This window comes from Lolium rigidum, chromosome 7, assembly GCF_022539505.1.
Source record: "Lolium rigidum isolate FL_2022 chromosome 7, APGP_CSIRO_Lrig_0.1, whole genome shotgun sequence".
Classification (NCBI taxonomy): Eukaryota; Viridiplantae; Streptophyta; class Magnoliopsida; order Poales; family Poaceae; genus Lolium; species Lolium rigidum.
Window position 1 is genome coordinate 280,482,236 of NC_061514.1, and position 10,855 is coordinate 280,493,090.

The 10,855-nt window shown below is 46.9% G+C and overlaps 1 protein-coding gene across 1 annotated transcript; it reads left to right on the forward strand.

The window, feature by feature from the left end:
- Positions 1–3,433: 3,433 nt before the first annotated feature.
- Positions 3,434–4,156, forward strand: LOC124669965 (E3 ubiquitin-protein ligase RING1-like). Its single transcript, XM_047206493.1, has one exon. It carries the CDS (start codon positions 3,490–3,492, stop codon positions 4,045–4,047), a length of 558 nt encoding a protein of 185 aa, XP_047062449.1. The 5' UTR covers positions 3,434–3,489; the 3' UTR covers positions 4,048–4,156.
- Positions 4,157–10,855: the final 6,699 nt, after the last annotated feature.

Genomic DNA, 10,855 nt, shown 5'->3' on the forward strand with positions numbered 1-10,855 from the left:
TGCATCCAAACCTTGAGCCAAATCCCACTGTTGTATTTGTGTCCACCATACCTACCTACTACATGGTCCGCTCATTCCAGTAAATTGCTTGAGTGCTACCTTTAAACAATTCAAAATTTATCACCTCTGATTTGTGTCAATGTTTTATAGCTCATGAGGAAGTATGTGGTGTTTATCTTTCAATCTTGTTGGGCAACTTTCACTCAATGGACTAGTGGCTTCATCCGCTTATCCAATAATTTTGCAAAAAGAGTCGTATAATGGATTCTACCCTAAATTAATTAACAAAAATAGACACTCCTCCATGGTATGTGATTGTTGGACGGCACCCGAAGATTCGGTTAGCCATGGCTTGTGTAAGTAAAGGTTGTGAGGAGTGTCATCATAATAAAACTAAAAATAAAAAGGCACTCCTTCATGGTATGAGTTGTTGCTGTGCACCCGAGGATTCGGGGTTAGCCATGGTTTGTGAAAGAAAGGTTGGAAGGATAATTTGTTCACCCAACATGCTTTTATCTTATGGGAGAGACACCTCTAGTGAACTGTGGACCCCGGTCCTATTCTTTACATCGCATACAATCTATCTGCAATACTTGTTTTATTGTTTTCTTGCAAACAATCATCTTCCACACAATACGGTTAATCCTTTGTTACAGCAAGCCGGTGAGATTGACAACCTCACCTGTTTCGTTGGGCAAAGTACTTGGATTGTGTTGTGCGAGTTCCACGTTGGCGCCGGAATCCCCGTTGTTGCGCCGCATCACATTTCGCCACCATCAACCTTCAACGTGCTTCTTGGCTCCTACTGGTTCGATTAAACCTTGGTTTCATACTGAGGGAAACTTGCTTCTATACGCATCATACCTTCCACTTGGGGTTCCCAACGGACGTGTGCATCTACGCGTATCAACCGCTGCCATCTCCAGCGCCATCTTCATCACCGCTGCTGCTCCCATGAGGAGGGAGTAGTTCTCCATCGAGGCTAAGGGCTGTACCGGTAGCTATGTGGTTAATATCTCTCCTATGTACTTCAATACAATGATCTCATGAGCTGCTTTACATGATTGAGATCCATATGATGAGCTTTGTATCGCTACTAGTTATGTGCTACTCATGTGATGTTATTAAAGTAGTCTATTCCTCCTGCATGGTGTAAAGGTGACTAGTGTGTGCACCGTGTGGTTCTTGTCGTAGGCTATGATCATGATCTCTTGTAGGTTGTGGAGTTAATTATCATTATGATAGTATTGATGTGATCTATTCCTCCTTCATAGTGTAATGTGGACAATGTGTGCGCTATGTTAGTTCTTGGTTTATTTTGCAATGATCTATTATGCTCTAAGGTTACTTAAACATGAATATCGAATGTTGTGGAGCTTGTTAACTCCGACATTGAGGGTTCGTGTAATCCTACGCAACGAATGGTGTTCATTATCAAACAAGAGTATATGTAGCACATATGAGAAAGAGTTATTTATTATGTGATCAATGTTGAGAGTGTCCACTAGTGAAAGTATGATCCCTAGGCCTTGTTTCCACCACAAAGAATTGCTTCCCACGCCAGCAAGCTATTTTCTGGCGCCGCTTGTTTACTGTTTTACTGCATCTTTACTTTCTCCAATATTACCACCATCTATACCACACATGTGTTTTATTATCTCTTCGCCGAACTAGTGCATCTATACATCTGACAAGTGTATTAGGTGTGTTAGGGACACAAGAGACTTCTTGCTTTGTGATTGCAGGGTTGCTTGAGAGGGATATCTTTGACCTCTTCCTCCCTGAGTTCGATAAACCTTGGGTGATCCACTTAAGGGAAAACTTGCTGTTGTTCTACAAACCTCTGCTCTTGGAGACCCAACACTGTCTACAAGAATAGAAGTACCCGTAGACATCAAGGCTCCCCCTTATTCTTGGTAGCATTGTCCGTGGTGAGGACATGCTCTGTTGGTGCGTCCTTAAAATCGTCGACGCACACAGCCACAGGTGTTGGCTGCGTGGGATGGGTGGAGAATAGTCATGCGCCATCGATGTCCGCCGTATCTTGCGTCGGTGCCCACTCATTATGCGGGCCTGTCCCGGCCCCGTCGTCGCCAACGAAGCCGCCGCCGAAAATCATGGCCTGGATGTCTGTCTCATTCCGGTCCTTCCAATAGGCCTACGAATGACCGGGCGTCAGATGCATGATACACGGCAGTCACACACATTGTACCGGGTCGTCCATCGTCGGGGCAGTCGGTGCCATTTCATCAAAGAGGATGCGGGGCACCGGCATGCTCTCCTCCGGCAGCTAGCGCGTCTTGTGTGTCACGCCCGGACACGAGTCATCGCTTCTAGGCGTCCGGTTGAGGTCAGGAACCGGCGCCCTGTTGAACTGCACCGGCGGCACGCGACGCCGGGTGGACCTGCAAGGGAGCGGGAGTTCCAAGACGCAGCTGGGAACTTACCGAGCTCACCGACGAGGCCGGAGGAGCGACCCCGGCGATCCCCTCTCGCTTGACGAGCATGTAGGCGTCCGCTAAGCTCGGATGGAGGCCTACTTGCGCGACGCCGGCTTTCATCTGCATCTGCCACGCCTGCTGGTCGGCGGCCGCTGCATTCCTCTCCTTCATGTTCTTGCGCCGGCCTCGACGCATTTCTGCTCCTTGGACAACACCTTCTTTGCCGCCTTCGGCTTTGCGTCCCGGCCGCCGATGGCGGCCCGCTTTGCTTCCGCCGGAGCTGCAGCCTCCATTCTGGCTATGGTCGTGGCTACGGGGGAGTGTGGAGCGGCGGCGGGTGCGAGGGTTACCTCGGCATCCATGGTGGTGGCTGCGGCGGCTAGGACTTCCATCGCTTCTGGACTGCTAGCGCCGTTCTACTTTGATTTTTCGCGCGGGGAATGGCCACTGGCGGGAATGTTATCGGCCTCCCTGCCACTGACGCGAGAGTGCTACGTCTTTTGACGAACACTCGGCGCGACCGTGGAGCGTACGCGGAGACACAAACCTAACGCATATTTAGGCCAGGTTTGCGTCGTCGCGACGGCCAGATCACTTTGAAACCAGACGCATTGTCGGTCACGGCAGATGAGCATCGCCCCGTTGGAGATACCTCGGTCTACCAAGCGCGCTCCAGTTGACCCCACAGACCAGCGCCCCATAGCTCGCGGCGGCGAAATATCTGGAAGATTCCGGAACCACACTGACCTGGACCCACCATCGTCCCATCGTACCGAATGCCCAACTCCTCCACCCGGGCGGTGACGTCCTCCCCAACCGCCAGACGGAACCCGCAGCCGTGGGGGAAATAGGACCCACAGCTCAGAGACACATCGCGCCAGCCTAGAATCTTCCAGAACCTTCACCGCGCCGCTGGCCCTGCGTCCTCTTATACCCTCCCCTTCCAAATCCGCCAAATATCATACAGGAAAAAACACGCGAAAACAAGCAAAGCTCGGCTCCTCTCCTCCATCTCGCTCGGCCCTCGATCAGCTCCTGCTCCGCGCCCATGGATTCGGCGAACGACGCGCGCCGCGCGGAGGCCAGGGCGGCCGGCATCCTGCGGCTGCTCATGGGGATGGCGGCGGGGGCGGCGGCAATGCCGGGGGCGCGCGGGGTGATGCTGGTGCAGCACGTCATGGTCGGCGGCGACGGCACCGGCGACCTCTTCTCCGGCGGGGTCGGCGGCGGCGTCCCTCCTGCGTCCAAGGCGGCCATCGCCGCGCTGAGGGAGGTCAGGGCGGAGGGTTCCCCGCTGGGCGACTGCGCGATCTGCCTGGACGCTTTCGACGCCGGCAAGGAGATGCCGTGCGGGCACCGCTTCCACGGGGAGTGCCTCGACAGGTGGCTCGGCGTGCACGGCAGCTGCCCCGTCTGCCGCAGCGAGCTCCCCAAGCCGGATCCGGCGGCCGCGGAGGAGGAGCAGCAGCAGAGCGGTGACGGCGGCGGCGAGAGGCAGGCGGTGCTGCTAAGCTTCCTGGTGATGGGAGCACCGCAGCAGCAGCAACAGGAGGAGCAGATGGAGGTGGAGGAGCCGTGGAACATCAGGGTCGAGGACGTAGATTAGGAAGTAGGCGTAGGCTTCGAATTGGGTTCGATTGGTTCAATCCGGCGGCGGCTGCTGTGCTTGTTTCTTCGTCATCTTCGTTTGTACATACCGAGAGGAGGAGAGGAGAATTGGGGCTAACTGTGTGTGAATATTCTTTTAGATGTTGAAGATGATGTACTAATGTCAATGAACGCGTTTTCTTTTCAGAGAATCCTCCAGATTCCATGTCCTGTTGCATTGAAATTTTACTTCCAAACTCCAATTGTGCAATACCTGATACTGTGTCAAGTTTGTTGTTGTTTCTACATGAAAACCAGATTTGGTAGCTGCTGCGGTTGCTTCAGGGATGAACGACACCTGCATCTTCGGCTTGATTGGTGCTCTGCTTGCTGGTGCTGAGTACGTATCAGCGAGAAGGTGGCAACCGTCGCGGTCCTACAAAAATAGTATCAGCACCGTTTAGCTGAAGATTCAAGGTGCAACTGCTCCATCAGAGCTGGATGCCCGCATCTTGGTTTGATTGGCGCTGCTTGCTGGTGCTACGTATGTATCACCAACAAGGTAGTGGCAGCTATCAACGCCCTGTTTTACCTTGTTAGCAGCTTCTGAGCATCATTGATCTGGAGATCAACACACAGCTGCTGCAGCAAAGCTGGAGGTTCAGGCCAGTGTCACTTGGCTCTTGGCTGGAGAGACTGGTGGCAGTTAAATTTGAACCCACCCGAATGTACCTCAATTCTTGCAGTATACAACATTTTTGGGTTTCTTTCTTGTTTAGGTCCGCAAACCTGAATACTCTTTGTTGGCACAATTTCCGACACGCGTGAATAGAAAAGAGTGGAATATGATGACATGTCATGCTGAAATTTTGAATGCTATAGAAACTGAAAATAATGGAATTTCTTGGTAATATATAAAACACAGGATTTTTTTGAAGAATTATGTGTAGAATAAGTTCTACCGCTAGAAGAACTATGTGTAAAACACATGATTTCTTAGTAATATATGCCGTATATTGAGTTGCAGGTAAAACACAGGATCCCTCAGAGTAGTTGTCATATAAACAAAAGAAAATAAATTTGTCCTAGCGGTAGAACTTATGACAACTACTAGGAGCCATTATCTGGCATGCAAAATAAATCATACACTTAGTAAATACTCCGTATGCTCAAATGGTGTCGATCATGTACTTGACCTGATCGACGAGTTGGTGACAGGCGACATGAAGGTAGCTCTAGCAGCAGGGTTTACCCACAAATAGATTACAGAGGCTTTGTTTCAAATAATCCTGATATCGGAGGAGCATAGCCCTTCTGTCTCGGGTAGATTGATTATGGACAATGTCTTGACCACATATGAATGTGTTCATGCGATCAGAACAAGGAAAAAAGCAGCCACTTTATGCTGAAACTCGCCCGTAATGAAAGCGTACGATCGTGTCGAATGGATGTTCTTGGAACCAGATTCTGTTGTCAAGTTGAATGGGTGTTGCTCTTCGTCTTTCTCACCATCGCCATGCCTTCCACAGGGGATCCCTTGCCCCCATATTTATTCCTTTTATGTGTTAAGGGTTTTTCAGCACTTCTTCATCAAGCATAGTTAGAGAGAGAGGTGGAAGGAGTGAGTTTTGGGCATGGTAGACCAACGGTGACACACATGTTGTTTGCGGATGAGAGTGTAGTTTTCTTGGAAGCTAGCACTAGGAACTTTGAAACGTTAAAAGGAATCCTCTAGAGATATGAAGCTTGTTTGGGCTAGCGTGTCAATTTGCCGAAGCCTTCGATCTACTTTGGTAAAGGCACATCCAAGGCGGCACATACACAACTCAATAACATTTTTGATATTCAGTGTGACTGTGTGAGGCCCTGCCTAAGCGATATCTAGGCTTGACAACCGTGGTTGGCCGCTCTAAAAACGGAGCTTTCAAGCATCTCTCTGGTCGTTCTAGGGGTAAAGTCTTGTGTTTAAAGAGGCAACAGGGTTAATCAAAGACCGGAAAAGAATCTTGGTGAAGTTGGTTCTATAGGATGTTCCTACATACATGATTGAGTGTTTTCAGTTAACTAATGGACAGTGCAGCCGAAGTGAAATCCATCTCAAAAGGTTTTTGGTGGGGTGACAAACCGAAGAGAAGGGTCCACTGGTTAAGTTGTGCGCGCATTTTTTTCGAAATGGGGATGTACCCCGGCTTCTGCATCATGATGATGCACACAGCCTTTTATTAATGAAAGTTCATGATCTTAAAAAGTTTACAACTCACGCATCACCGAGAATTGATACAAAAATCAACCAGCAAAAAAACAAAGACATTGTATGACTACTCATCAACATAGCCTCCTAATATGTCGCCAGCCAGCCTGGCACAAGATATCCTGAGCGACCGTATGGAGCCGTATGCATCCAGAAGCCATGGCATCCTGCTGTCCTTGCGGCGAAAGGAGGGACCAAAGCTGGAACCAATGTGCCACCATATGGATAACCTGCAAGAAGTGAAAAAAAAAGTTTGTTGTTAAAGATGATGTCATTTCTCGTCCTCCATATAGACCAACATAAATCCGCAACCCCCACCCGGATAAAAGCTTTAGATTGTATATCTACTCCATTAAACCAATTACCAAACATATTAGTAATATTAGATGGAGGCGGAACATCATATGTGAAATTAACAGTACGCCAAATAAGTTTAGCTAAAGGACAATCAATAAACAGATGTTGGATAGTCTCCTGATCCCCACAAAAAACACATCTCGTACATCCATTCCATTGTCGCTTTGCTAAATTATCCTTAGTTAAAAGAACCTTGTTACTCAAGAACCACATGAAAATCTTGATTTTTAGGGAAACTTTAACCTTCCAGAGATACTTTCGCAGAAAAGGGGTATGGTCATTCATAAGATCCTCATACATAGATTTAACCGTAAACAACCCATTGGATATCATATCCCACTTAAAAACGTCATTTTTATCATTCAAGTTAACCCTGATCAATTTTCTACATAATTGTAACCATGAACACCATTTATTACCTCGCAGCACCCTACGGAAAGTAATGTTCAACGGGGTTTGAGCTAACACATGAGCTACTGTACATTCTTGTGGTGTACAATATTGTATAAGGACGGATACTGATGAGCTAACGAAGTTTTTCCTAACCAAGCACCTTCCCCAAAACGAGTATTCCTCCCGTTTCCCACTTGGAAGTAACCTCTAGAAAAAAAAATCCCTCTTAACTCCCATTAATCTCTTCCAAAAGGGTGAGTCAGTAAGTTTAGCGAGCACCTCAGATAAAATCTTATGCTTTAGGTATTTATTATGCAGTAACTCCTGCCACACCCCTTCTTCATTCAAAAGTTTGAAGAGCCATTTACTCAATACACATTTGTTCTTAATTTCAAGTACCTCAATACCTAATCCCCCTTGATCCTTGGGTCGACAAACGATATTTCATTTTGTAAGTCTATATTTTCTTTTATTCTCATCAGACTACCAAAAGAACCTAGATATATAGAAGTCCAAACGCTTCCTTACCCCAACAGGTATTTGTAGGAAGGACAACATAAACATAGGTAAGCTAGTTAAAACTGAATTGATAAGGACTAGCCTATCACCATAGGATAGTAATTTTCCTTTACCGCATCCCAATTTACTCTCAAATCGGGTCTCCACCGGATACCAATCAGAATTCCTAAGTTTTCTGTAACGGATTGGGATACCCAAGTACTAAAGGGAAGAATTCCAGCATCACATCCAAAGATCTGCCTGTACTATTCTTCCTCATCCTTGGCCTTTCCAAAACAGAAAATTTAACTTTTATGAAAATTAATCTTAAGTCCGAAAAGCTCTTCAAAAAAACAAAGAATTAATTTCATATTAACTTCTTTCTGGAGGTCATGTTCCAAAAAAAGAATCGTACCATCAACATACTGTAATATAGAAAGAACACCCTCAACAAGATGTAGAATGAGTCCTCCTACTTGACCATCCTCTTTTGCTCGCTCAATTAAGATGGCTAGCATGTCGACTACAATATTAAACAACATTTGAGACAAAGGGTCCCCTTGTCGCAATCCTTTTTTTGTTTGGAAATAATGACCAATATCATCACTCACCTTGACCCCTACACTCCCTCCGTGAACAAACTGTTTGACTATGTTCCCCCATTCCACAGCAAAGCCTTTCATTCTTAAGGTTTGTTGTAAAAAGGGCCATTTCACCTTATCATAAGCCTTTTCAAAATCTATCTTAAACAACACCCCATCCATCTTTTTATTATGAAGTTCGTGAATTGTTTCATGTAGAATGACCACCCCTTCTAAGATATTTCTTCCGCGCATATGTGCATCAAAGCGGAGTGGGGGCATAGGATTCCGAGACTACAATAATTTCAACCAAGCATTATTAGCTAAGAAGGCATGGTGTCTATCTACTGCCCTAGAATCCCTATGTGCCAGGGTCCTCCATGCTTTATATTCCAGAGAAGGGGATTTTATGAATGTAGGATGGAGGAAGCGGGCGCCCTACACTTGGAAAAGTATCATGCATGGAAGGGACCTTCTGAAAGAGCGAATGATTTGGCGTGTGGGAAATCGAGAAAAAATCGATTAGTGGCAACACAATTGGATCCCAAGACATTCTTTCAAGAAGCCAATGGGTCATCAGCCGGATAAAGAGGTGGAGAAAATGATTGAACTCCTCCAGCAGGATGGAGGAGGACGGGGTATTGATAAGATGAATGAGATGTTTATTGAGGCGGATGTGGAGGATACTGAAGATGCCGGTAGGTCGTGCTGGGACTTATGATTACATAGCATGGAATTACACCAAAAAAACATTCGTTTAGAGTTAGATTGGCAAATCACCTCAAACGACATCTTAAATGTGTGGTTGCGGGTGCAGCAAACTCATCCCTTACCTGCACTGCTGGCGCTTTGGTCAACTAACTTACGGGTCAAGGCCAAGGTTCATTGTTGGAGGTTGGCAAAAAATGGATAGGCGGTCGAAGAGGAGATGAAGAGACACATAATCAAATACGACGCCAAATGCATTTCTTGCAATGGGGAGGAGACCTTCACTCATCGTTTTTGGACATGTCCCCACTCGGTACAAGCCTGGGGAAACCTACAAAGCATCACAACACTAGGGTTGGAGGCTGATACGTCTCAAACGTATCTATAATTTCTTATGTTCCATGCTACGTTTATGACAATACTTGAATGTTTTACACATACTTTACATCATTATTATACATTTTTCGGCACTAACCTATTAACAAGATGCCGAAGCGCCAGTTGCTGTTTTCTGCTGTTTTTGGTTTCAGAAATCCTAGTAAGGAAATATTCTCGGAATTGGACGAAATCAACGCCCAGGGTCCTATTTTTCCACGAAGCTTCCAGAAGACAGAGGGGGAAATGAAGTGGGGCCACGGGGCGCCGCCACACTAGGGCGGCGCGGCCTAGGGGGGGCGCGCGGCCCTAGCGTGTGGGGCCCCCGTGACCCCTCCGACTCCGCCCTTCCGCCTACTTAAAGCCTTCGTCGCGAAACCCCCAGTACCGAGAGCCACGATACGGAAAACCTTCCAGAGACGCCGCCGCCGCCAATCCCATCTCGGGGGATTCGGGAGATCGCTTCGGCACCCTGCCGGAGAGGGGAATCATCACCGGAGGGGCTCTACATCATCATGCCCGCCTCCGGATTGATGCGTGAGTAGTTCATCCTTGGACTATGGGTCCATAGCAGTAGCTAGATGGTTGTCTTCTCCGCTTGTGCTATCATTGTTTAGATCTTGTGAGCTGCCTAACATGATCAAGATCATCTATTTGTAATGCTACATGTTGTGTTTGGTGGGATCCGATGAATCTAGAATACTATGTCAAGTTGATTATCAATCTATCACATATGTGTTGTTTATGTTCTTGCATGCTCTCCGTTGCTAGTAGAGGCTCTGTCCAAGTTGATACTTGTAACTCCAAGAGGGAGTATTTATGCTCGATAGTGGGTTCATGCCTCCATTTAATCTGGGACAGTGACAAAAAGTTCTAAGGTTGTGGATGTGCTTTTGCTACTAGGGATAAAACATCGATGCTTTGTCTAAGGATATTTGTGTTGATTACATTACGCACCATACTTAATGCAATTATCTGTTGTTTACAACTTAATATCGGAGGGGTGCGGATGCTAACCCGAAGGTGGATTATTTAGGCATAGATGCATGCTTTGGATAGCGGTCTATGTACTTTGTCGTAATGCCCTGATTAAATCTCATAGTAATCATCATTGATATGTATTGAATCTTTATTTGTCAATTGTCCACCTGTAATTTGTTCACCCAACATGCTAGTTATCTTATTGGAGAGAAACCACTAGTGAACTGTGGACCCCGGTCCATTCTTTACATCTGAATACAATCTACTCCAATCATTGTTCTTTACTGTTCTTTGCAAACAAACACCATCTTCCACTCGATATGTTTAATCCTTTGTTTTCAGCAAGCCGGTGAGATTGACAACCTCACTGTTACGTTGGGGCAAAGTATCTTGATTGTGTTGTGCAGGTTCCACGTTGGCGCCGGTTTCACCGGTGTTGCGCCGCACTACACTCCTCCACCAACAACCTTCACGTGCTTCTTGGCTCCCTACTGGTTCGATAACCTTGGTTTCTTTCTGAAGGAAAACTTGCTGCTGTGCGCATCACACCTTCCTCTTGGGGTTCCCAACGGACGTGTACATCTACGCGCATCAAGCTCTTTTTCTGGCGCCGTTGCCGGGGGTATCAAGACACGCTGCAAGGGGAGTCTCCACATCCAATCTCTTTACTTTGTTTTTGTCTT

What these genes read in the sequence shown, in the direction of transcription:
- LOC124669965 (XM_047206493.1), top strand. Translation starts at nt 3,490, where the DNA reads ATGGATTCGGCGAACGACGCGCGCCGCGCGGAGGCCAGGGCGGCCGGC.